General features: G+C 39.3%; 1 protein-coding gene and 2 long non-coding RNA genes across 4 annotated transcripts; 1 reads left to right on the forward strand and 2 right to left on the reverse strand.

The window, feature by feature from the left end:
* The first annotated feature begins 1,412 nt into the window (after positions 1–1,412).
* On the forward strand, positions 1,413–26,327 carry LOC138239415 (obscurin-like). Of its 2 annotated transcripts, XM_069191187.1 has the most exons (26): positions 1,448–1,658; positions 4,003–4,132; positions 4,498–4,598; positions 5,757–5,869; positions 6,626–6,794; positions 7,551–7,629; positions 8,207–8,407; positions 9,114–9,174; positions 9,257–9,334; positions 9,533–9,705; positions 10,856–10,882; positions 11,521–11,673; positions 11,973–12,018; positions 13,724–13,801; positions 14,220–16,566; positions 16,765–16,872; positions 17,472–17,582; positions 18,242–18,409; positions 21,105–21,227; positions 21,669–21,836; positions 22,001–22,124; positions 22,693–22,932; positions 23,863–24,086; positions 24,658–24,733; positions 25,155–25,304; positions 25,983–26,327. In XM_069191187.1, the coding sequence occupies exons 1-26, from the start codon at positions 1,550–1,552 to the stop codon at positions 26,158–26,160; spliced, it is 5,535 nt and encodes a 1,844-aa protein (XP_069047288.1). In that variant the 5' UTR covers positions 1,448–1,549; the 3' UTR covers positions 26,161–26,327. The 2 variants fall into 2 exon arrangements, with proteins under 2 accessions (XP_069047289.1, XP_069047288.1); XM_069191188.1 differs by lacking the exons at positions 21,105–21,227; positions 21,669–21,836; positions 22,001–22,124; ... (3 more) ...; positions 25,155–25,304; positions 25,983–26,327 and adding an exon at positions 19,512–19,785 and having other exon boundaries at positions 1,413–1,658.
* On the reverse strand, positions 7,494–14,712 carry LOC138239416 (uncharacterized). The gene is made up of 3 exons (XR_011189895.1): positions 14,266–14,712; positions 9,029–9,157; positions 7,494–7,918 (listed from the first exon to the last, which is right to left on the reverse strand). It is a non-coding gene; the product is annotated as an uncharacterized lncRNA (long non-coding RNA).
* Positions 16,322–17,565, reverse strand: LOC138239417 (uncharacterized). Its single transcript, XR_011189896.1, has 2 exons — positions 17,328–17,565; positions 16,322–16,528 (listed from the first exon to the last, which is right to left on the reverse strand). It is a non-coding gene; the product is annotated as an uncharacterized lncRNA (long non-coding RNA).
* Positions 26,328–26,498: the final 171 nt, after the last annotated feature.

Below are 26,498 nucleotides of genomic sequence, written 5' to 3' on the forward strand. Positions count from 1 at the left end.
GTGTAAAGTCATTGTTAAAACATACAGCTTTATCAGTTTTTGAATAGCAATGATTACCACAAGGAGTGAGCATCGATTTCTGACTCTGTAAGAGGGAACAGCCGAACAGTATTCGTTTTTTGATGGGAGGCATTTGTTAATTATTGTTATGAATTCACAGAAGAGGAATACAATCTTCAAAATATGGTTATGGGCAAAATGAAAAAGGTAAAAGAAATAATGAAAATATATTGGCAGTGAATTCTGTTGTTTTTCAAACTTTGTAGAAGCACATGGTATTGTTCGGCTTAGATCTAGGAGCACCTCTAAATCCATATTTGGTCTTTCAATGTCCCAGGGATTAAAGACACATTTCAAGTCAGACAAAACATTTTTCAAACGTTGTTGCTAGGAAACTACAGGGAGAAACAAATCTGCATTGTGTGCTATTGGTAAATTATAAAAATCATTATAAAATATATAAGTCATTATAAAAGTAAGCATTGTGGTGTTAGGCAAATGCATTAGCATGTCAATATCTCTTGTTCTTTAAGCTTTGGGAGGACCTTAGTTCAGATACCAATACTATGTTAACATGACAGTGGATCACAGACGTGAATGTGTGCCACGTTTTCTATGATGTTTGTAAAAAGCTATTCCATACCCTGCCATGCCAGAATTCTTCCGTGCTTGGTAGTAACATGGTCTGGTGTTCCTCTGTGCAGAGGTGTCATTGAAGCTGTGACCACACAAGGAGAATTATGCATTTAAATTTCTGATAAGAACATGCAGTGAATACAACCATTGAAAGCTGACAGTTCTACAGAAAGTTTAATATCACATGATCTCAAATATTAAGAAGTGCCAGATAAGGAACATATCCTTTCCAGTGCCATAAGAAAATAAATAAAATGACAGAATTAGTCTCCCTCCTTTTTATTGTCCGTTTTTTTGTGTGTTGTACATGATTTGTCCTATTTATAAAATACAATGAAAATTATCTCTATGAGAAACAAAACTTGATTTAAAATCCCAATCTTAAGATTTCTGAGATGATACTGTAGCTGTTCCCTTAGTTACCTTTAATAGGTGTTGCTTAATTTCTGTTAATTTCTCTTATCCATACAATAATATAATTTTCATAGGAAATTCCAGCAACTTATAAATTAAAAGAAATAAAATTTGTGGATACGTGGTTTAGGTCATATGTGTGAAATGCACTCAAATTGTTGTTGGAAGCTTCAGTTTGAAATCTACAGTACATTACTATTTAATATAAAAGCAGGAAGCATCTTTTAGACCATATTTTAATTAAAATTGTAACACAATGACCTTAATATGTAGCTTAAAAGAAAGTGTTCTGTATTATACAGAGATAGATCAGTAAAACAGCCAAGTGTCTATCTGGTGAAAATATCTGTCTGTAGGAGACTCCAGGCCCTGCTCCATGGTGAAAGATTCCTTGTATGTCTCTCTTGAAAAAGCAAGCGATGGCACACAGGTAGCCCCAGAAATCCCTGCAGCAGATGAGGCCGCAGTAGGTGACTTCCTACAGAGAGAGACTAAGGAGATGCTCCCTTCTGGGGAGGAACAGGCCTTGAGGAGCAGGTATCAAGCCTGTACATCACTGCCAGAACAAGTGGAAAGAGCTTCACGTACAGACAGCACCCACGACCAAGGTTGGTATGATCCTATTGAATGATATGAAAGATACCATTTACAGCTAAGAATCAACATTTGGTCCTAGTTTTCTACTGCTCTCATATCTACTGCTCTACTCTCATCTAACTGGATGTACACCCAATAAAATCCCAAACTCATTTTTATCCGATTAAATGCAGAGTCTAATGGAGATACTATGATATATGATAAGTAACAGGGGAGACTAACACTGGCACCATGCAGAAGCAGTATGAGGAAAATAAAAAAAACACTCTTTTTGGAGGCTAGAGCTTATTCTAAATGGCAGGTCATTGTAGTTTTGGCAATATTGAAATGTGTGAATTATTTTAATTTAAATTCTTGTGAAGCTACACATTTCCAATTCCAAATTAAAAAGCATTTTAATGACATTGCAAGAGTACACTAGTCTTGCCAAAGCAGCGCATCTACCATGTGAAATCTCATCAATCTTAAAGCTGGTTTAAAATCAAAGGCAGGAGAAGGGTCATAGATTTAATTGCTTAAAAGCATCTTACCATAACAAGTTTTACATGTGGGTAACAATAGGAGTTTGGACAGAGGAAACACAAAGGTAATGCAGAACAAATTACTTTTGATAGTCACGTATACTAGCCATCCTTTTCCTATTCCCTTAACTTGCTTGTAGTTTAATATGCATTCACGTCCACCATACATACAGTTCACTCTGCTACTGTTTCTCTAGAATTTCTCCTCAAGCACAAATTTAGTACTTGAGCCTTGTTAATATAAATCATAGAAAGAAAAACATTTTTGAGCTCTTTGGCTCAAACTCACTCACTTCTGTGTTCTGTAAGCAATATGAACAAATACTGTATGCATATTTTATAACTACTGTATACAGTAGGTATGAAGATTTTCAATGAAAGCACAAGGAACTATATACTGGTGTACGTGCCATTAACACATCATCTGGAAAATGGAACTAGAACTACAGTTATCTCTTGAGTGGCAGAGTGGGGGTTAGGAGGGCTTCTTCCAGAGTTGGGGACAGGTTGGCATAATATGGTGTTTACTTAAAAAAGCAATGTAAGCAGAATAGTGGAATAGAAAACAATATCCTGCAGAATATTTGTAGAACAATATTTATATGTAATGTTTATAGTAAATTTACATTTTACAATAGCTCATGAAGGAAGTATTGAAAGCATTCCTAATCTGACTGCGATTTCTTCATAGCAAAGGGTATGCATTAGCTGATCTAATTTTTGCAGCAGAAAGATCCATTGATAGTGAAACCTTTCTTTCTCTATCATCAAACATGGAAACCCACTGACAAATGTGAATATTGTGTTTCATTATATAAAAGACAGCAATATATAGAACAGTTTTGCATACAGTATGTCCCACCTTTGGATTTTGTGGATGCAGTCTGTCATTTTGCTTATATTTGTTATATTTGTATCCACCTGTGAAAGGGTTCTTTTTCAGATCAACAACTGCAGTGAGTAAGGGCATTTTACAGCTGAGTTATTGCTATGCTTGTAATGTTTAGTAGGATAACATCCCATAAGAAACAAGCTAAGTGCCAAGTATTCTATAGTATAAACAATTTGAAATGGAATGATTATACTTACAATACCACAATTAATACAATACTTACAATTGGCAATTGTAACATCAGTATTCTCTGATCTCAGATTAGCCTAATCCTAATTACAGTACATAGGTCATCCAGATTTTCATCCCAAAAGGTCCCAAAGCACTTCACATATAGACTTAAATTCACTAACATGCAGCACCCACACTGGATGGTGTGCAGCAATAATTCTGTGCAACGAGCATTAAAACAAAGCAAATCACTGGGGAAGGCAGAAAATTGTTCTTAAAAGCAAAGAAAGGAAAATTGAGATGTGCAGAGTACAAACTCAGAGTGTAATTTAGCCAGACAAAGCAACTCTTACTAGCAGTGATCTTTAACCCCATGAGGCATCCCATTCCACTACTGACCAGACCCTGTCTTGCTCATCTGCTGAGAGCTGATGAGATCAGTCTTTGAATCACTAATCTGCTTTATTTACTGGAAGTAAAATAGTGGCATGTTCTGCACGATCAGCTGTCACTTTCACCAGAACCAGAGAACTGAAATGGATGCATGATCTTATGGTCGCTGCAGGTTAAAAGTGGGAGAACATGTTCAGACATTGGTCATTTTTCTTGGAAACTGTCCCTTCTGCCTATAAAGAGCCTTTATAAATGCTGTGCAACCTGCTTTTGCCATTGTTGTGGCTCATTGAATCACTAATCACAGGCTTTTCTGTTCCTAAGCAGCTCTTCCTTTATTTACCCCAGTTGAGGTCAATGTACTTCTTTCGTCCACAGACCTGGGGCTGGATAGCATGTCCAGGATGCCCGTGAAAAGATGGTATGAAATCGAATTTAGCCCAACCACCTTCCACAAGAGGGCCTTCATAATACAAGGATTAGAGTCCTTCAGTCCTTACAGCCACAGGTAGATTTCATTTACTCTTCACGGTAAGCCACTCAAAACATACAGTACCACCTTACTGAAGACAAACATAGATTACTCCAGTTAGTGCAGAGCTCTCCTCATACTCATCAGAAGTGGAAAAATTTGACTTTGTGATTAACTTTGTTTTGTGAATTTAATTAACACTGACATCTCCTATGCAATTAAACAAAGGAGCATTCTGCCCTCCTGTCTTGGTATGACTCTCTGTACACTAAGGTCCGCTAATGATGCATTCTTTGTGAGACACTTTTGCAGCCAACAACCATATGGAATCACTCACTCATATGTAGTCTGTATTGTGTGTTCAGTCTCAGATTTATTTTCATTGTGCTTTCTCACATCAGAACTGAGACCAGAGGCAGAGAGCCAAGTCTTGATGACAAAGGGGATGTAACCTGGGATATAAAGACAGAGGACTATGTTGAAACCAGAGTGAAGGAGTCAGGTAGAGAAAACAGCTTTAAAATACTGCTGCCACATCTAGAGAAAGAAACTGTGCTTTTAATATAAAGCAATACTTCAAAAACTGCAGTTGAAAGTGGTATGTGATGAAAATTTGATTTTTTTGTACAGGAAACCCTAACAATCTTCAAAGAATTTAGTGACTTATCAGGATATAAAATTAACTGAACTGATGCCTCTCAACACAGCCACACCCTTCACCATTCCAACCTAGAAGCTGTTTAGATACCTGGATATTGTTACACAAATTTCCCTTCAATTCATTGTCAGAAATATTTAAAAAAAGAGTTGAAGAGAGACAAGATTTTAACCTTTTAGACTTAAAACCCATACAAGCTACAAACTCATACTGCTATGATATAAGTAAGTTTATTTTATTATATTATTTTATTAATGTGTGCATTTCTTATCAGTTGTAGGGTTAAACAATGTGTTTGATCTGGGATTTCCTGTACAACAGTATGAGTTCAGTATGCTGTAGCATGCAAAATTCAAAAGAGGGCCTGGCCTTCCCTAAATTTAACCTGTATGTAAAATTGTAAGAGTGTGATTAAATCTTGAGTCCACTATGCTCTGCAGAGATATTGAGAAAGAACTATTGAATCATATAGGTATGTAAGACATTTTATTTGCAGATCTCACAAATAAGAAGTATGTCTCTTTATTATGGCAAACATTATAACTATCTGTATAGAAATAGAAAAACATAGAGTGTAGATCAATCAATCAGATCATGTAGAAGATCAATCGGCACCAATACTCAGCTAATACATGTGGCATAATTGCTCTCTACTGCTGGGTAGCCCTTCTTTTGTTTCCAATTTAAGGTCTAACAGTGGTATTAATATTCTTAATCCTATAATAGATGGCTTGATCTTTCATGTTAATCACAGGGATTGTTACATTTAGAAAATTTTAATTTAAATAGAAATTTAGAAAGAAATAATAAGTAAGTGATTGAAATTTGGTACAATATATTTAATGCATCTGAAAATCCTCACCATGAACTAATTCATTTTGGGGCTTATTGAGACACCAATAGAGCTTATTGGACACCTTGCAAGAGATGTGGTAATTGTCCCAGACAATATAGAAAATAGTGTGTAATGTGTAATTGAACCATGGTGTTTATTTTCCTCAGGTCCTCCGCACGTTCAGGAGATTGTAGAAGACCTCCAGGTGCAGAGTGGGGACACAGCCACATTCAGTACTGTAATTGTAGGGCACCCTGCCCCAGCTGTCACGTGGTATAAGGTACCTGTAGCTGGTTTATCATTCAAATGAAGGAAAGGATGCATTTTTCCATCTTTTACCAGTAATGTGTTTCAAAGGTTGCGTGGGCAGGGATAGGTTTCAGACATTCCCTTCCTACTTGCCTTTGGATAGAATAGAAACTGAGAGATTCTAATCAGTTTGAAATGCAACATATACAGCATGATAATGAATCCATCCATTTTCTAGCCATATCATCCAATATAGGGTCATGGGGATCCGGAGCCTATCCTGATAAGCAACATGGGACAGTATGGCAGGATACACCCAGGATGGGATGCCAGTCCATTGCAGGACACACACAAATGCAGACACACACAAACTCACACCAGGGCCATTTTTCCGGATCTGAATTAACCTACCAGTATGTTTTTGGAACGTGGGAGGAAATGAGATCCCAGAGAGAAACCCACTCCAACAGGCAGAGAACATAAAAAACTCCACACAGACAACACCCCAGTCTGGAACTGGACTCAGGGCCCAAGTGCAAAAGCAAAGCTAACCACTACAACACTGTGCTGCTTGTCAAATATTATGTCTAACTGATTTTCAGCTTGATATTTTTGCTCATATATATTACTTTTTGCACTAGTATGGACAGTATTAATACTGATAATATAATTTTGGGAATGTCAGTAGTTAGCCATCTAATTGCCACTCTCAGGGCTGCAGCAAGTCTCTGGCATGCCTCTGTGCCGAGCGGTGTGCTGATTGCAATTGTCTGTGTTGGGATCGGAGGACGGGGTGGTGCTGTCCAGCAGCGAGCGGGTTGAGCTCCACCAGCAGGGCTCCCGGTTTTCTCTCACCGTGGTCGACACAAGCAGCCAGGACTGCGGCGTCTACACCTGCGCTGCCAGCAACCCCTGGGGCGATGTTTCCTGCAAGGCTGAGCTTATTGTCGCAGAAGGTAAGAACTAGCAGGCCTACAGTAGTTCATTGTTTAGGACTGCTTGGACTTCAGCTGCTCTACCCCATATTTTAAAATGTTGCACTTTTTAAAAAATAATAAAGAAGAAATGCTGCAGAGTGAAGGGCACTTCTACACACAGATCCCCCTCAACAATTCCTTATTGTCTTTTCTATATTTTATCATGGATTTTCTGTCTTGTGCAAATGTTTAATTTTTAGTTGGAAATAAATGGATAAAAATGATTGTATATCACAGTTTCCCAAGGATGCTGTGAAAGCCTGTTAGTTTGACAAGTATGTCTCATATCTGAGTGCCAGCTTCCTGTGGCTGGCATGATAAATCAATCATGAAAATCACTGATAACAGTCCTTTCAGCCCTTAACAGTAACATCCCAGTGTGTTGTTTTGGTGATACAATGCATTTACAATAATCATTCAGCTGCTGTGCCAATAAATGCTTGACAATAAGACATGCATAAAAGATACTTGGCCTCAAATATTTAATCATTTATCAAATACAGTTATTGAAGGTTCATTATATTTTTTTGTTGTACAAATACAATCCTTGGTTGGTAAACATTAGACAGAAATTCAGATGTGAATGTCATCAGGAGCTGAGCATTTCTAATTATCTGTGTGCATGTAAATCTGTTACCTGTCAACTTCCATTATTATCAAAATGAAATCACAAACAAAAATGTTCCAACATTGTATTAAGTAAAATAAGACATATTGTCTGTTCATTCCCCCCAGGTTCAGAGCGTAGTAAACATGAAAGGAAAAAGAGGAGGAAACTGCACTCCTTGTACGAGGTCCACGAGGAGATTGGGAGGTAGCTCTGTATTCACTATTACCTCAACTCCAGGTTCTGTATCTGTAAAAGTGGTTCTCCATAATAGTTGCTCTTTCTTGTATTTTCTTTTTGTACAATTAACAGCTGTTTTTTTTTCTCTTCATCGCTGAAAGATTTTCCAATTAAAAACATGTTTTTACACTTCTGGCTTATTCCGATTTCTGAATATGCATCAGGGAGATCTCTTTTGTTTCAGTACACCAACGTCATCTTATTACTGAAGTTTGCCCATTTTGTAAGGAAGGCTTTCTTTCAAGGAATTCTTTTTCTAAGAAAATACAGATTACATGTTTTCATCAGTGTGATAATACCAGTAATAGTGATAGTAAAAATAGTAACTAGAAGCTTATACTGTATATGATATATAAATATAAAGGTTAATATAAAGGCACATTGTATCTATAGTGTTAAATATATGCACTACATTTGTAGCTGAACTTGTATGTACTGTATAATCCATGGTTAGTAAATGGAGGTCAAAGGTCAAATGCCCATGTACATATCTGCGTCTGAGAGAGCCATCAATGCTCTGTACTTCTGTCTTCGGTGTCCCCAGGGGCAGCTTTGCCTTTGTGAGGCGGGCGAAATGTAAAGGGAGCGGGGAGAGCTGTGCAGCCAAGTTCATCCCTCTCATAAGCAGCAACAAGGCCCAGGCCCTTCGGGAGCGATCTGTGCTCTCCCAGCTCAGCCACCCCAGACTCGCCTGTTTGCTGGATTCCTTCTACACCAGGAAGACGCTGGTCTTGCTCACTGAGCTGTATCCTGCCGGCATGTTTTGAGTTTAGCAACACTCGTTTTGTCATCAAAGCTGGAAACACAGCTAGTTTCTTCAGTGTTAAACTCACGGTGGCTGAAGTCTAAACAGTTGGTAGCTGTGTGAGTTTGTGTTTTCTTTTAAGTACAGCATGTGACAGATGAGATGTTAAAGAAAAAGAAACTTTTCATTTACCCTTTTTGTATATATTAAGGAAAATGTGAATATTGAACTCTTTCAAAACACTGTAAAGCAGGAGCCTTTGATAGACCTCTAATTCTTCTTTGTGTTTATAAAATTAATGTTGGTAGTCATGGACAGCTGAGTCACCTTATTAGGGCTCTTCGACTGGGCTAGTGGTGTGTTGATGTGCCCTAAGGGTTTTCCTTGTAAGAAATATTGTGTTTCAACTTATTTTAACATGTACTATAGAACACGTAACTGGCATTCATTGACAGTGCATTACGAAGCATAAACAGATTTATTGAAATTACACAAAAACAATTTCCTATATAATATATTTACATGAAGTCTTTGTCATGCAGCAGTGGGTTGTCAAGGTGGAGACTGATATTCCTAGCAATGTGGGGAAGACTGATAATAATAATAATAATGATTGCTTACACTTATATAGCGCTTTTCTGGGTGATGCGACGGCAGCCATAGTGCTGATGAACCCTCATGTTTCTGCTTTAACAATATCCCCTAGCTGCTCTACTCAGACACTACTAGACCACTTGCTATCAAAGGAATCTGTCCCAGAAAAAGAGGTAAGATCGAAAATGTTTAAATTTCCAATAGATACAGAAATCTTATGCAATCAAACATTGTGAGTTTTTTTTTCTTTATCAGGTTCAGAATTACATTCACCAAGTCTTGGAAGGCATTAATTATATTCACAACAAAAACATTCTCCACTTAGATATAAAGGTGAGTTCTGTGTTATTTGAGACATCTGGTTTGATATTTCACCATTTGAAGAGTCTAACTTCTGTATATGCCAGATGTTGTTAGAAGAAAAAATTCAGTTTACTTCACTTTAATTTGTTAAATAAACTTTAACTATAACCTTTCTATTCTGTGTTTCATAAATCAATGTTATTTTTAAACCTGTAATTATCTCATTAGCCTACCAACATCCTCATGGCGCTGTCAGAAAAGGACGAGATTAAGATCTGCGATTTTGGTTTTGCTCAAGAAATAGACCTGTCTAAACCCCAGTACAGCAGGTTTGGGACCCCTGAGTTTGTGGCCCCTGAAATTGTCTGCCAAGCACCAGTTACCAAGGCAACAGACATTTGGTAAGTTGTGGTTTGTTGTAGATATGCCTAGAATTCTCTTTAGATGATTTTAAAGATTTATCTTATACTGTAAATGAGCTTGAAGTTTTTGTTCCAAAGAAAAATATTACGGGAGTCGAATCCGTATTGTAAAAGACCCTATGCGTGACGGTATAATCCAGAAGTGTCTGGAGAATGACATCAGGGAAGATACAGCAAGGTAAGGTCAGGATGACAGACAACGAGCAGTGACTGAGGCGAACAGGTGCATGGGGGGAGCGCAGTCCAAAGGAATTCCAAAGGGGTAGTAAGGTGCAGTAAAAAATCCAGAAACCAGGAGATCCATTGGAGACACGGGAATAGGGAACTGGGACTAGGAAAACGAAAGGTTAAAAGCATAAAGGGGCAAGGGCCTCCAAGCGCTGGACTCAGTAGGTCAGGACACTATGATGAAGCCTGTGTACTCGGGCCATTTATAAGCCTGGTGGTAGGCTGGCTTCCGGGCTCCGTCTTCAAAACCTGAGCCCAGAACTACGGAGACATTAGGCTTAAATAAGAGAAAGCGAATGAAAAACAGCTGACACTAATAAAACTAAGACCAGTACGAGAAATGTAGGAACCTGCCGTAGTGGAGGGATGATGACCGTGACAATTGCAAAGTGTTATGTACAGTGTGTAACTCCTGAATGTTTACAAATAACTGCTGGTCAAATAATTGTTCTTTTATACAGTATGTTTAACTACTTCATGATTGTTTTCATTACTATTGTTGTTTATTTTTGCACATTTTGTACAATTATTGTGCTAATTAGACAATTTTATTTTTCTACCATTAAAAGATGGGCTTATTTCGTTTCATTTCACTTTTCAAATCACATTTAAAATATTAATTTTAATAACAGTACTGATGATTTCATTATATAGTTCCAGAGGTGAGATAAACTGTGCCTAAGGAAACATTTTCCGGAGTAATTTGCCTTCAGATGTTTTATACATAAATCAAACTGACTGAAAATTACTAATTGAATTCCTAAAATGTAACAGACAATGTTGAAGGGAAAAAATAAAACAAGAATGATTGTCCCATGATATTGACATGCACAGCACATGCTGTTTTCGATGCGGTCAAATCTAAATTAAAATGTTTGTTAATACACTAACTTCTCCACAGGTCTGTTGGTGTCCTGTCTTACTTATGGTGAGTCAATCCTTTGTTTTAAACTTGATATGTTGCATTAGGTCACATTTAAATAAACAATATATCAGAATTTTGTGGAATCAGCTATCTTGTGGAATCTCGATAAAGATATCATGTTACAATATTGTGGAGAACACCAAAACTGGTTCTGCAGAGGACAGTGACAGAGAATAGACAGGAGGCAAGTCTGCAGCTCCACAAACAGAGGACTTATTGCCCTTTTAGTTACAGAAGTGTGCTATTCACCAGGGAGAGATAAGAGGAGAAAAGCTGCAGGTAGAGTGAAAGGGGGAACACAGCTGTCTATAGCTTACTATGTGGTGCAAAGAGAGTGAATGTTATGGGAGCAGCCTTTCTATAGGGTTCAACAAGGGAGGAGAAGCTGCTACAATAGAGGTCAGGGGTCAACAGCCCAGTTCATAACTCCCAGGGGGCAGTGGAATAATGTTATCGTTATTCACCTGCTCTGTAAATTATATATCCAATCAGGTAATAAATCACCACGGTTCAAAACAAAAAAGCATCAATAGCTGTCATAAGGTATTACAGTAATCGTACAGTTCTGGCTACAGATTAATGCAGAGATAACTGATCCAGCCCTTAGAGTGTCAAGTATCAATATTGTTTTGCGTTAACAGTTTGACAGGCAGCTGTCTGTTCTTTGGAGAGAATGACTGTGCTACACTGAAGAACATTCAGGATGGGAGGATTTCCTGGGATGATCCTGATGTCACTTCAAGAAGCCCAGAGGCACAGGGCTTCCTCCAGAGGGTCCTACAACTTTTTGCTGAGTGCGTGTCTCTAGTATCTGTGTAAATGGCATTGTTTGCATATTTCATTTTACATATTTATATACTGATGCTGTCTTATTGCAGGATACTTGATTTTAATGTTTTGTGTAAAGTGTCTTTAGTGCACATACACAGGCTTTTCTTTGGTGAGAAATACTATCCTCACTGTTCTGGTGTTGAATGCATTGCAATTTTAGTGGAATGATTCTGCTCACATGTGTAAATGAACTTGTCACAGTTTATCCACCACACTGCTCTCACTTTGTCATCTCTTGAATTGTTAATGTCATCTGTTTTAGGAAGAGACCTACAGCTGCTGAGTGTCTGAGGCATGACTGGTTTCTGGTAAAAGATATTTTCTTATATTTTCTCCCACAGTTAACAAACATATGTAAGATGCCATGGCTCTCAAAATATTCACCCCCTCCCCATACTTTTTCATATTTTATTATGTTACAGCATAGAATCAAAATGTATTTAGTTTGATTTTTTTGCCATTAATCGATACAAAACACCCTATAATCTCAAAGTGAAAACAAAACTCTACATATATAAATGAGAAATAAAATAAATAAATGAGTGCGTAAGCATTCACCTCTTTGCTATGACACACATACCTGTAAATACTGTAGGCTCTTATACAACCAAATGTCTTTAGAAGTCACATAATTAGTTGAATGGAGTCCACCTCTGTGCAGTGAAGGTGTTTCACATGAGTTCAGATTAAATACAACTGTCTCTGGGAGTAATCCATATCTGATTAATACAGCTCCCAACAAAAAGTGCATCATGAAGTCAAAGAGAAGTCAATAGGGCTAATTGAAAAGCACCAATCAGGGGACATGTATAAAAATACAGTATTTCCAAGGCACTGAATATCCCCAAAAGCACAGTAAAATCCATTATCAGGAAATTGAGAAAATATTGTACAACTGTGAATCTGTGCAGAACAGGACATCCTCAGAAACTGAGTATCGAGGTGAAAAAAGGCACTAGACAGTGAGGCCACCAAGAAGCCCATGACAGCAATTATACAGAAATTAATTATATTCTTCTACAGCTGAGATGAGCGAAACTGCATATGCCAGAAATTGCCCAGATGCTTCACAAATCTGGACTTTAATGGGAAAGTAGCAAAACATAAGCAGGTTGAAAACACTCACATCAAATCTCAACTACAGTTTGCCAGAAGGCATTTGGGAAACTGAGACCAAGTAGAATAAGTTTCTATTGTCTGAAAAGACAAAAATTGACCTTAACGTTATGCTTATGCTTTGTTTGGCGTAAAGCATAACACCACACATCATACTGAGAGCACTGTCCTTACCATGAGGCACAGTAGTGGCAAGGTGATGCTACTGTAAGGTGCTGTACTGATGCTACTGTGTCAGATCCTGGAAGACTTGTGAACATGGAAGGCAAAATGGATGCAGCAAAGTAAAGAGAAATCCTGGAGGAAAACCTCCTGCAGTCTACAAGAAGACCTGGGACTGAGGAGAAGATTTATCTTCCAGTAAGACAATGGCCCAAACATGTGGCAGATCCCACATTGGAGTGGTTTAATAATAAAAAAATAAGTCAATGTTTTCCAGATTGGAAATAGCAATTTTGGAAAGAAGAATGGACAAAAAGTGCAGTGTCCAGATGTTCAAAGCTGGTTGGGCATTATTCAGGAAAACAAATTTCTGTAATTCCTGCCAAAGTTGCTTCTACCAGATATCAACTCAAGTGGGATGAATACTTATGCAGTCAGTTATTTTCTGCTTTATACAGTAGAGTCTCGATTATCCGACATTCCGTTTTATCCCACATAGCCAATCAACGTGCTATGTAATGTACTGTATGCGTGCGCATGCATAATATTTTGCCCAATCCCATGCTGTTTGTCTCTCAGTGTGCATACTATATTTAATTATATATAATGTATATGTATTTAATTATGTATTTTAAATGTGTTAAAAAAACTAGATCTGATACTCATTAAAAACAGTATCCCCTTAAATATTCTATTGTAAAACAAGAAATGTAATCTTGGTGCATTTGCTTACAGGACAATCAGAGTACTCGAGAAGCTGAATTAATCAATACTAAGAAGCTGAAATTCTTTGTCTCAAGGAGTAAGTGGCAGGTAATGTGCAAAATAATAATACTACATTATATCACTTGTACTGTATACTCTATACTGCTGAGTCTACGATGTAAGACTGGAAACCCCCAGAGTGAAGAATATGTTTTTTTTTTAAATACTCACCAACCTTTTCCATTGTATTACAATGGTGACAGGTAGTGGTTTTGGAGAACTTGCGTACAACCATTTTAAATGATTATTTTATTATTTATTAATTATTTTATTATTTATTCATTATTATTTTAAATATTTTTTGACTAATGTATATTGCATTTGTTAATATAAGATTATAAGATACTTTTAGATTTCTGTCTGACATTCTAGACAGTCCTGGTTAAAACAGTGCACCAAATGACTGTGAACCAGTAGCTCTCCCTGTCATTGGAAGAACTGAAACCTGATTTGTGTTTGTGTGCAGTGCTCACTCAAGTCCTATGGGTCTGTGATGGTGGTGAGGTCTATACCCGATCTATTGGAAGGACCATTCCAGGAAACTTCTCTGGCTGTTCCCCGAGACCACCTGGACCATAGCAGCTCTTCCCCCAGCAGTGTCTCCTCCTCTGATTATGAAGACGCTTCTTGTCACAGAGAGACAGACTCCATGAGCACACCAGAGCACCTCCTACCTGCTAAGCACAGGCAGCACCCTGAGAAGTCCTGGGAAGTAGAAAAAGAAAGTGGAGAAGGATTTAGAACGACAGACCATTGCATAGAACTTTCACAGAGCAGTGCTTCAGATGCACTGCCCGAAGTGAAGAAGGAAGAACATTCTGTTTTGACTCCTCGAAAACAGATTTTACCAGACCAGGGTGGTGTCAGCAGTGAGTTTAGGCTTACTGTCTGTAAACCAGATGTTACAGAAGCATTTAGGTCCTCAGAGTCCACTGGCAACCTGAGTCATGAAGATTCAGCTGGTAGCTCCCTGTCTTTAGACATTTCCGAAGATGATGCAACAGGCTCTACTTGTGTACGTATCCCAAGGGATAGCCTGATCAAGAGCACATTCTACAGCAGCTCCACAGAGCTCTCTCCGTTGTCTGCCCGCAGAATGTTTCTTCAGGGAAAGAAGTACATGAAGAGGCATGAGAGAGCTAGGAAGCACCTCATGAAAGCTGGCCTTTCCAGTCGACTACAGGAGCCCCTTCTAGAGCAATTTGAAGAGAGCCAGAATGAGGGAGATGATGGTGGGAATCAGGGAAGAAATCTGCTGTATCCACCTTCAGTCATTGCTAAATCCAGTTCTTTTGACATCGGAGTCAGGGTTTCCAACTCTGATATAAGTATGAAAAGGAGGAGCAGATCCTTAGATGAATATCACACCAGGACCCCATCACCCTCTGAACTGATAGAAGCAAGAAGAGATGAGAGTGAAGATCTTGCTTCCAGAGTGCTACGCGAAAATGAAATGCAAGTCAAGCTCTTTGATAGTCACCCTGAAAAAGCAATGAAAGAATCCACTCAAGATGATGCAGAAAACACAGGTTCCTTTGCAGATGAATGTACACTCAAAGAACCACACAGTGAAAGAGAGACAGTTCAGCAATCTGAACTCACCACAGAGGATACTGCCAAGGCAGAGACACCCCTCTCGTCAACTGATAGCAAAGTGGAATCTGCCATGCTTCAGAGTGTTATAAGTGAAATGGTTTCCCTATCTGAAGAAATTAAAGTTATAAGTGGCTTTGAATCACCTCCAGAAAACCCTGATACATCTGAATTCTCTCTTTTAGCGTATGCCACCCAAGATGAGAGCACCCAGAGAACTGAGGATTCACCGTCTTCAGTAAGGGAACCATTACCAATGAAGCCCATTTTTGTAGAATCTACTACACCAGTGTCTGCGGTTCAAGAAGTGTCAGAGCTACTGACTTCCCAGTACGGCCTTTCAGAGTTTGAGAGCCCCAGAAGCTTTCACCTGTCTTTAAAAGCTTTAGAAACTTTAGAAGAAGAAAATAGAACTCATTTCCCACAGCTTCATGTTGCAATGGCAAAAAGTGAGATGAGAACATCAAATGATCCACCTGTCTTGGCCTTGGCTGCAGAACCAACAGATGAAACACCTGCAACAGGTGGCTCCTTATCTTTTAAAGAACCTTATGGGTCCAAATATGATCTTCAAGGTTCTTTTGGAGAACCAGAAGTGATTTTCTCAACTCCCGCAGAAGCTACTTGCATTAGTGTACCATCTGCAAGCCATCCACAAGAGCCACAAGTGAGCCCTGAGGAAGAATTTGGGATCTTTCATGAACATATGTCAGAGACTGCTTCAGTGAAGGCACAATCAGGTGCATATGTGGAAACTTATGGCGATGATGATAATGACCTGGAGCCAGAACTTCAGCACCTTTTGGAGGAAGTCAACATATATGAGAATCTCAACATTGCGTGGCGGGACACTGCCTTCCCAGTGAAGTCCACATCTTTAGTTGAAGTTTCTAATGAGAAACAGAGTGCAGAAGCCCTTACAGAACAAATTCATCGTCCCTCTTCTGTCCCAGATTCAAAGCACCAGCCCAGTAAAACGGGGAAATATGGAATTTTACGGTTCTTCAGAAAGCATTCATCTACAGACTACCCTACATCATCATTTGGACAGGGGTCTGAGATACAAACTTCAGAGGAGAAGCTGGGCCACTCCCCCTCACTGTATCAGCAGCTACAAGGAGCTTCCAGTTTATCCTTAACAAAGAAGATGAGGGCTTCTATCTCCTGCTTGCCCGCAGCCATCTGGGGGAAACAACGCAAGGAGACAGATAAAAGAGAAGGTGAATTTTTCATTTTGAAAGAAATATACATTTACTTGCTCTTTTTGATTCACCTCCACATAAGTAATGCCCTTATTGTTGTTAATGTTGTTGTTAAATTTTTTCCTCAAATTCTATTAATTTGAGGTAAGACTTGCTTGTTTTTCTGTCATTCATCAGTTGTGGTGTAGCCTTGAGGTAAATTATTCTGTTTCTCAGGTGGAGAGGAAGAGCCACATCCTGAGTTGGGTACTGCCACATTAGGGTCCCTGAGGAGGAAGTCTAAGCTCTTCTCCTTCAAACTGCGTGGGTTGAAGAAAAGTCGAGGTAAGAACTTCCACGGGAGAAGGTGGAAGGAGTGAAATACTGCACAGGTGGCTGTTCTTTGTGTTCTATAAATAAAGAATCTTATATTATTGAAAATCACTGTTAATATTTGGTATTTTTGAATGCTAAGTGTTTTGTATGACATTCCGAGGTTCACAAACATGGAGCGGTGCTGCATGCAAGCATTTAACTAAAGTCAGGATTTGTAAAGCACATCAATAAAAATAGTGTTTGTAATTAAATTTGAGTGGGGAGTTGTGTCATGGTGCGCTGTCTGTAAAGGAATAAGAAAAGGTTAATTCCACTCTGAAAAATAAAAGGGAAAACCACAGTGTTTAGGCTGTATTGACAGTTGAAGAAGGCTCTACAGCCTTTTTTTTGTTTCTACTTTCTATTTATTAGCATGGAGATAACCCTTAATAGTTCAGTTAGTTTGAAATATTTCCATAACTCACCTGTCTGCCAGAGCAACAATCAGCCCATGAGGATAAGGCTGTCAGAGCCCACTGCTTTGCTGACGTTTCAGTGTACTTGATGGTAGCCCAATGTTGAAAGAGGCATATGAAGTTTACAGTGTGCTGTTTGTCTTGTCCTTTCAGAGCCAGTGTTTCTGGAAGAGCTCCAAGACATGTCTGTATCTCTGGGTCAGTCAGTTACGCTGTCCTGTAGGCTCTCAGGATACCCACCCCCAGACATCTGCTGGTATAAAGGTGAATGTTCTTACTTTAGTATACTCCTTAAACACTTTTGGGGCCTGTCTACTCTGGATGATTAATGGATATCCCTTGCCGCTGGACCTTGCTTATCTCCTCGTGTTAATCAGAAATTCATGTTACGTTGGCTGCAACAATGTGACAAGTCATCACAATAGCAAAACAGGGTTTTAACTGCAGGAGAATTGTCTACTAGAAAAATACAAAAAAATGTATATGTTGCTTGGCTAATCAAGTCTATTTCTGACTGATGACACATATACACAGTACATCAAATGTTATTCCTTTGAGTATATAAAATGTTTAAGTGGACATGTAAATTTGATGTTTACAACATCACGTCCATTCTGATTCTTGCAGAAGGCTTATCTTTCTTATGCTTTAATGAAAGTTTAAAGACAGCCTCTTAACTTGTTTCCAATTGTGTCCAGTGTCAACTGGTTTTGTTGATGGCTGAATTGATATAAAAATCTACTAATGAGTATAATGGAGGTTGGATAATTGGCCAGAACATTTCCTATGATCTCTTGTGATTAAAATAAAGCTTTTTATTGGAAGTTTTTTTTTCTTTTCCTTACTACATTTGTGCTTGGCTGAGGCTCTATGATGCTTTTGTTTTGTTGAGCACCTTCACGTTTTTGCTGTGTGTTTTCCAGAGGGCCAGTGGATTAAGAGCAGTAGCCATATCTGGTTGTCAGTGATGGACAAGGAGCTCCACTCTCTAACTATCCACGCAGCCCGGGAGGAGGACCTGGGCAGCTACCGCTGTGTGGCCAGTAACGTAGTGGGACAGGCCTCCACCTCCTGCACCCTCATTGTGTCAGGTAAGAGAGTCCTGGGTCAGACCAACGTCCTGCAAGATTCCTTTGCTCTCCCCTGCCAATTCTCAGATCCACTGTGACCTTCCTGCGATACTTCACGTGAAAGGTGTAACACACCTGTGTTTACTTTTTAGTGTTGGTTGTACAGTATATATTAGTGCATTTATATATATATATAATATTGTTTTAATTCTGCTGATCTTAACAGTGAACGTTTATCAATTTTATTTTTTATTTAGAGCTTTTTTAGGGCTTGCTATAAAATATTTAATATTTAAGCTTATGTTGTTTCTTGCACACCTCCATAGCTATACTTTAACCATATTTATAGTCTGTATGTATATAGGCATCATTAGGCAAAATAAGTATTAATGTGGATGTTTTTTCTTAAGTGCTGTTAAATGAGGGTGTTTTTCCTTCACGGGATTAATAAAGTATCTATCTATGATAAATTTCCCAATCTTCAAAGGCAATTTTCTAATCTTATGTTTCAAAGGCTCGTTTTGTTAGAAAATTGTGTCCAACCCTACTACTCATATACTACTAATGGTCTTCGTGAACAAGCCTTGATAAACATTTTTTGCCTTGTTCTAGCAAATTCCACACAGTTAGGTCTCTCTCATATTGTACCTCCATCTCCAAGGAGAGAAGCTGATGTTGGGCTTGGTTGAAATCTATTTTCTATTCATGACTCACCCCAGCTGAACTCTTAGCCATCCTTGGACTCAGAGCTGCCTTAGTGACAGAATTCCTGTTGGTGGATAGTTGCACAGAGGTACTAAGTAAAGTTCAGGTAAGGTATTTTATGGATTGCAATCTCTGTGTTTGCAATAGCAGATGCCAGAAAGGACAATGGAAAAGTTCAAAGAAAGACAGAAAACTGGGTTGTGTAACTGTTGATAAGGCCTTGTGAGTCTGTGTAACAGCTTTATCCTCCTAAACTAAAAGCACACAAGTTATTTATAGAAATCAGAAGGAGTACAGTGAGCTACACGGCAAGCAGGGGCTGTAAACAGTGCTTCTGACAAGGCCATCTGAATGCGTGATATGGCATGTGTCCTAACATTGAGACTGACCAGCGAGCTAAAATATCTAACACTCACAGAAGTCAGCTGGTATGGTCCAGTCCCAGAATTCTCCTGTATATACTGTATGGATGACTTTGCAATGGATCTCCCACTGAGAGACAGACGCAGATGCAGAGAAAGGGAAAGGAAAGAGAAGAAACATCTTGGGATCTCCAAATAGGTTTTGCAGAATGAAAGCTCTAGAAATCTGAATCAAAATGACCTGGAACCCTTGGAAATACAAAAGACTAAAAAAAGAAAAAAACATATCTCCAAATGAAGAAAAGCTGCAGCTAGAGTCAAATCAAAAAGGTAAATATTAACACAGCTTTAGTATTTCTGCCTTAGGATTTCAGTTCAACTTATTGATTATTATTGTTCAGTTTTAGACCACAGTGTGGTTGAGAACATAAGAACAGTTACAAATGAGGAGAAGGCAACTCAGCCCTTCCAACCCATTTGGCACTTAGTAGTTACTTGTTCTGAGAATCTCCTCCAGCCATTTCTTGAAAGACGCCAATGGATTGACTTCAAAGACGTGGCTGGTTAGCTTGTTCCGTACTCTCACAAACCTTTGAGTGCTTCCTTTTCACATTTTTATTATTTGTGTCCTAGATTTATGTTTCACCATTGATTTTGAAGGAGTTCACTGGTTTGATTTTATCAGCACCATCGAGGATTTTGAATCAGATCCCCTGCAAAAAATGTGCAAAAGTAAACCAGTAAACCACTCAGTATTTGTGGCTACTATTATATAAACATACTCTCAATGTCAGCCAGGATTGAATCACTTCTCAAAAAACCTGACTTGACTTACACTGATGAGTAATTTAAAATGCTCAGTGTTCATATTCATGGATATTCCAGATGTAGGACAAGATATAATTGTGTTACTCTTTCACTGATTTGTAATGTTACCTGCCCTGTAACCTATGAACCTACAGTATGACCTACATTATTACATCTTGAGTTCAGAGTCCATTTGAAATAAAGAAATGCTTCTACTTCATATTATTAATATTGTACTTTCATCCAAACCAAAATAAATTTGAACATAACTGTGTGTTTTACTTGGAGCACTGTACATACTTAAAGGTATAAGAACACTGATCCACCTAGGATCTGCAACATAGAGTTATGAATCCAGAGTCCTAACTACTGCTCGGCACTTAAAGTTCCTTAGCACACTCCATTGCTGGAATAGGTGTTGTTTGGTTATGTCGTTTATTTCCACTGTACTTTCAACAAAAATAGAGAATTTATGGCTCCAAGAAAAACAAGAAAATGAAAATCAATTGGTTTTGCCTTCTCCAGCAGACAGGAAAAATATGAAGATATAACAAGAAGGGGAGTGACACAGAGAAATAGGAGGAACATTGCAAAAAGCATGAAATAGTGGTCCACCACCATCCCTTGCAGCAGGACCAGAACTTTTTCCAACCCAGGATTGGACACACCACATCTTGATTCATTTCATGAGATCTGATGAGATCAGACTTTCAAGGCAGTATGTCAAGTGACATAGCACCTCTGTCTATGTCACGAGACAATTTCCAGTTTCAAACCGCACAAACAAAACGAGATATATACATCAGTGGGAAGTCTTGAAGCATCCCTGTGTGTGTTTGCAGAGCTGCCTGCCTGCCCGGCCAGCCCAGAACTTACCCAGGTGGACGGGGATGGAGTGCTACTGGTGTGGAAGCCTGTAGAATCCATAGCTCCCCTTACATACAACATCCAGTACAGCAAAGATGGTGAGGTCTTTTATATTCTATTGAAAATCCAAACATGTCACATTATAACATGACAACATCCATGGATTTAAAAATCAATGATTGCAATTACAGTTGGAGAACAATACAACTTGCATTGTTGGGCATAAAATATATGGTAGGTGATCATTCGTAAAAAAGGTAAGAAATGGGAAAAGAAAAGAACCCCATGGCCGGCGGGTTGTGTCATGTCAGAATGAACCCTACTTAAATTTCACTATAAAGCTACTGGACATTTTGGAATATCCTGTTTATTGAACAGCAGAAATGATCAGGTCTGCGCAGTAAATCTAAAAGGGTTCATAGAAGGCAGACATTTACAACTTATATTAGTAATAATATTTTGACATGGGAGGCTCGATCTGTTTCTATATGGAACAGACAGTTTACAGGTTCCATTATACGTGTCTTGTGTTTCTGCAGGAGAGGCGTGGAGGCTGCTGGCTGAGGGGGTGATGGACAGCTGTTATACAATCGCTGCCCTGCCCAGGGGATCACTGTACAGGTTCAGGGTGGCCTGTGTCAATAGAGCTGGGATGGGACCTTACAGCGACCCCTCGGCTGCAACCACCATTGGAACTGATCAAGAAGGCAGGGCCTGCTAATACCTAGTGTATATCCTAGAACATAACATAGTCTATAAGGCGAGGTGCCAGTGGCATGCAGTGCTGGCAGACTCTAGACCTCCAGACTGTGTTAGGCTTGGTCCTAGTCACTGCTCACACCTCTGTTCTTTCTTTTTTCTCTTTCTTTAGACTCTCACATCCCCCTCATTCACACTGTTCGCCCCAGGGAAGAGGGGAGTGAGCTTACAGCACAGCCAGGGTCCCCTTTCTTCCCCATTCACACAACCTACACCTTCCTCTCTGAGATCAACAGGTACTGAATGGCCACAGCTAGTCTGGATGGCACTCATCATAATGCAGACAGTGGGGTTTCGGCATCTCCGTGAACAAGTACCTCAGCTATTTTCCAACTTAGCAGTGGCTTGCCTCCATGTGAAACAGAATATGCTATTCTGCCACTTCGTATGAGCCCAACGCTGCAACTTACAATAACCTGCGTCTACAAAAAAGACTAGTAGCTGAATTAGATTCTTTTTTTACAACTTTCAAATGTTACTTCATGAATTTATATTGTTATTTAAGAAGAGCTCCACAATGCCAGAATATGTTGACACACCTTTGTACCACATTACAGCCACTGAGGCAACTTCCTTCAAAATTATTTCAGGGATAGGTAAATATAAGCTTACAGCACAAACGTAAAAGGTTTTCACAGTAATACTGCTGTCAAAGCTGTATAGTTTCACTCTGCTACTGAATATTTTGAGGGATGGCACTTATTTCTACAAAATAACTAGAGGTAACAGTGATTTTCGGGGGCACACCTCAGTCTGCCCTGCGTCGTTGACAGCGGGTTTCAGTCCCGGCTTTTCCTTTTCTAGGGGGCGCTTCAGCGTCATAAAGCAGTGCAGGGAAGACCTAAGCGGGAAGCTATTTGCGACCAAAGTGACTCCGTACAAGGCAGAGAAGCGTCAGTGTGTGCTGAGGGAGTACCAGCTGCTGAAGAGGCTGCGGCACACAAACGTGGTCCAGCTGCATGCTGCTTTCATCACCCCACGCTACCTGGTGCTGATCGAGGAGCTGTGCATCGGGCGCGAGCTGCTGCATCACCTGGCTGAGAGGCAAGCGAGTCCTTGGGTATTTGGATATTGACTATGATATTGACTGATCACCTCATGTAGTGGAGACTGTTATCACTGAAAGCTTCACCACATATACAATACCTTAATTTAATTTATGAAATGTGATCAATTAAGCAAATAGTGAAGGAATATCAAATAGCTACTGGTCCTCCAGGACCAGAGCTGTGCTCCCTGTGATTTAAACTGCGGCTTGGTGACTGATTATCAGACTAGTATGCAGATAACTGTCAGTCCAGAAACTGCTCTGCAGTACACCACGAAGATTACATCACCCCCTGATGCGTACAAGGTATTTAAAAGGGGACTCTAATGGTAATTGTTAGCTGAATAGAACACACAATATTATTTAAGAGAAAGAAAACATTTGTGTAGTCGGTGTGATGCATGAAGACAATGATTCATTTGTTTTTTGTTTTTTCTAGTGAAAAGGAGTCTCACTAGGACTAAGATACATTATGGGAAATAAACATAGACTTCTGGACTAAAGAGATGTAGTTGTCTTTGGTCTGTTTTCTCTCATGTGTGAGCATGAGGCAACAGAGTAAGGACTGAAGGAGTTCAGTAGTTTGCTGAGCATTGTCCCCATGGGTTTTGTCAGTAACCTACAGTGACGAAGCACATGAAGGCTTACAACTGAGCAGTGTCTCAGTTTCGAGGGAGCTGCTAGTTTTGGTTCTGTATAGTGAATAGGATATCACAAGTTAAGGAGGAGATGGTGGCAGCTCTTTTTCAGCCATCTTTGCAGACCAGGCATTTAGGGAGCAGTTGAGGGAGGAACAGATTTGAATGTGCATTTGAATTGTATAGAAAGAAGGAATTAAAAGTGTGCACTTTTCTTGACAAACATCAAAATTCTCTGAGAAAATAAGATAAAGAAAGTTTGACTGGTGCTGATCGTATGCCCTGCAGAGACTCGTACTCTGAGCTGCACGTTAGGGAGTTCCTGCAACAGATTCTCAGCGCAGCTGAATACCTCCACTCCTGCAATGTGCTGCACCTTGACCTCAAGTCTGACAACATGCTTGTCACTGAGCACAACCTGCTGAAGATTGTGGACTTCGGCTCAGCTCAGACCTACGAAGCAGGGAAACCCCTCATTGTGGAGAGGATCCATGAATTGACAGAGTGCCGAGGTAGGACCTCTCTACATCAGAGCAGCTCAGACAGGTCTCCTCCGTTCAGAGTGCGGCTGTATACGGAGACAGCTTTTGTTAGCTAACAGCACATTTTTAAATATATTGTGATTTATTCAATACTTGCTGTGAAAAGTGCATTCAGTCATTAATGTTTCCAAATTACTATGACAGAGGTAATTTATATTTCATGATATGAGGGGTTGTGGCACAGTGGCGCAGTGGTTAGCACTGTTGCCTTGCATGCTTGAACCCTGAGTTCCATAGTGGAATTGATCCTTGGTGTGAGTGGGTGTGTTTGTCTCTGTCTGCCTTGAGATGAACAGATGTCCTGTCCAGCGTCTACCCTGCCTTGTGCCTGGTGCTTTCTGAAATTAAGTTAGAAAATAGATGGATGGGTGATATACAGGACAGTATAGTGTTAAATTATTGATTATTTCAATAGCTTGAACTATCTTTTATGTATTGCATTCCACTGTAATATATTTTTAGCATTCTGTTTCATTCTTTCATTGTCAAATATGTTTCTCAGTTGTATGAGTTTTAACAATTTTTTTACTGTTTTCTACAGCTCCAGAGATCCTGGGAGGGCAGGGTGTAGGGCCAGAAACAGACATTTGGAGTGTTGGTGTTGTAGCATTCATCATGTGAGTATGAGTCAAGGAAAAACACTGACTCACAGAAGACTATGTGTGCTGTAACTACCTGAAAGATAACTAGGGTTATACGGTAAATAAATGCCTCTTTCAAGCATGAGGAATGTTTGTTGGCCTTAATTGTTTATATTATGTTCAGTTAAGAGTTGACAAGAAATAGCCTGGGATATACAACAGCATAAAACTTCAATTAAAAAAATGATGATGGCTTTGATATTAAGTGTGCTTCTAACAATAAAGTTTTAACTATGCAAGCTGCTAAAACAACCAAACAAATAAGATTTATTTAAAAACACAGCATGATGAGAATTTTGGAGAAAACTAAATTTTTTAAAAAAAATTAACTTGTAAAGAAAGTTGTCTGAACAGCTGTGTCTTTGATGACCACTTTTAGGTTTTTTTTCCTCTTTAGGCTGAGCGCAGATAACCCATTTTACTCTGACATCCACTGCGAGAGGGACAGAAACATTAAAAAGGGGAAGATCCAGTTTGGGAGGTGCTACCCCGGGCTGTCAGAGGGGGCCTTGAATTTTGTGAAAAGAACTCTGCACAGCAAACCCTGGTGAGGGACGTGCTTACAAATCTGCACTGTATTTCCTAAGTATGACCTCTAGCTCCAGCGAGAGAGGACTGAGCTTTGGGTAACAGGAAAGGATCACCTGCAGAACATTATGTGCTCCAAGATTCTCTAGATACACCATCAGCCCTGAACGCTGTGAATGGATTTAGACCAGAAGTGCCCACCTGTGTTCTTCAAGGGCTGCTGTCCAGAAGTTTTTATAGTTCTCTCCAAATTTCCAACTTACTGGGAAAATAGAAATGCTTCAGCTTGGCCAATCAGGCAAATTAAGAAGTGAGGGGGAAGGAAAATCAAATAACTATTAGTTCTCTAAGACAGGAGTCTAAGACTCCCCCTGATTTAAACAGAGGCTTGGCGACTGATTATCAGACTAATACACAGATAACTGTCTGTCCAGACTGCACTGCAGCACACCATTAAGAAGAGAACTCCCATGTCAATTGTTAGCTGAATAGAATGAACATTATTTTAGAGAAAGAAAATCAAAATCATGGATCAGCACTTGTGCTGTCTGTGTAAGGTATGAAGACAATGATTCCATCATTGGATGCTTTCAGTAAGAACAATTAAACATTTTTTTTCCCTAGACCAGAATAATTTATGTATGGATCATTTCTGATGTCCTGTTTAATTTCAAATGTAACCTGTCCTTCATTTCAGGGGAAGGCCTTCCGCTGCCGAGTGCCTGGAGTTGCCATGGTTGCAAGGAGTCCCAGTTTCTAAGCGTCGCTCCTCCATTGTGTGTTTCTCCACAGACAAGCTACAGGGTTACATCCGAGACAGGGAGAGGAAACGGGCACAACTTCGCACCAAACTGGATTTACCAATCTTCCAGTGAACAGCGTAAATATTAGGGAAGAAAAGTGTCAGGTATTGCTGTGTCCAGACATGTGCCCCACAGACACTAAGAATACAGTATGTCCGTTTTAAAACCACAGTTACAGTATCTTCAAAATAATAACGTGTAAACAACTCACGATTAAACTTTTCAACACCCTTCTACAAGGTGTAACTTTTCTTGATTTTAAGTAACAAGCCAAGGTCTGGAAAGTTGAAAGTTAGGAAGTTAATCCATTGTAATGCATGTCCTTATTACTTACTTGCTTCTTACTGTATATTTTATTATCCTATCGGTTAAACAGCTGGCAGTACCGAAATCAAGCTGTAAAAACTAAA

The sequence above is a fragment of the Lepisosteus oculatus genome, chromosome 6 (genome assembly GCF_040954835.1).
Source record: "Lepisosteus oculatus isolate fLepOcu1 chromosome 6, fLepOcu1.hap2, whole genome shotgun sequence".
In the NCBI taxonomy this organism is placed as follows: domain Eukaryota; kingdom Metazoa; phylum Chordata; class Actinopteri; order Semionotiformes; family Lepisosteidae; genus Lepisosteus; species Lepisosteus oculatus.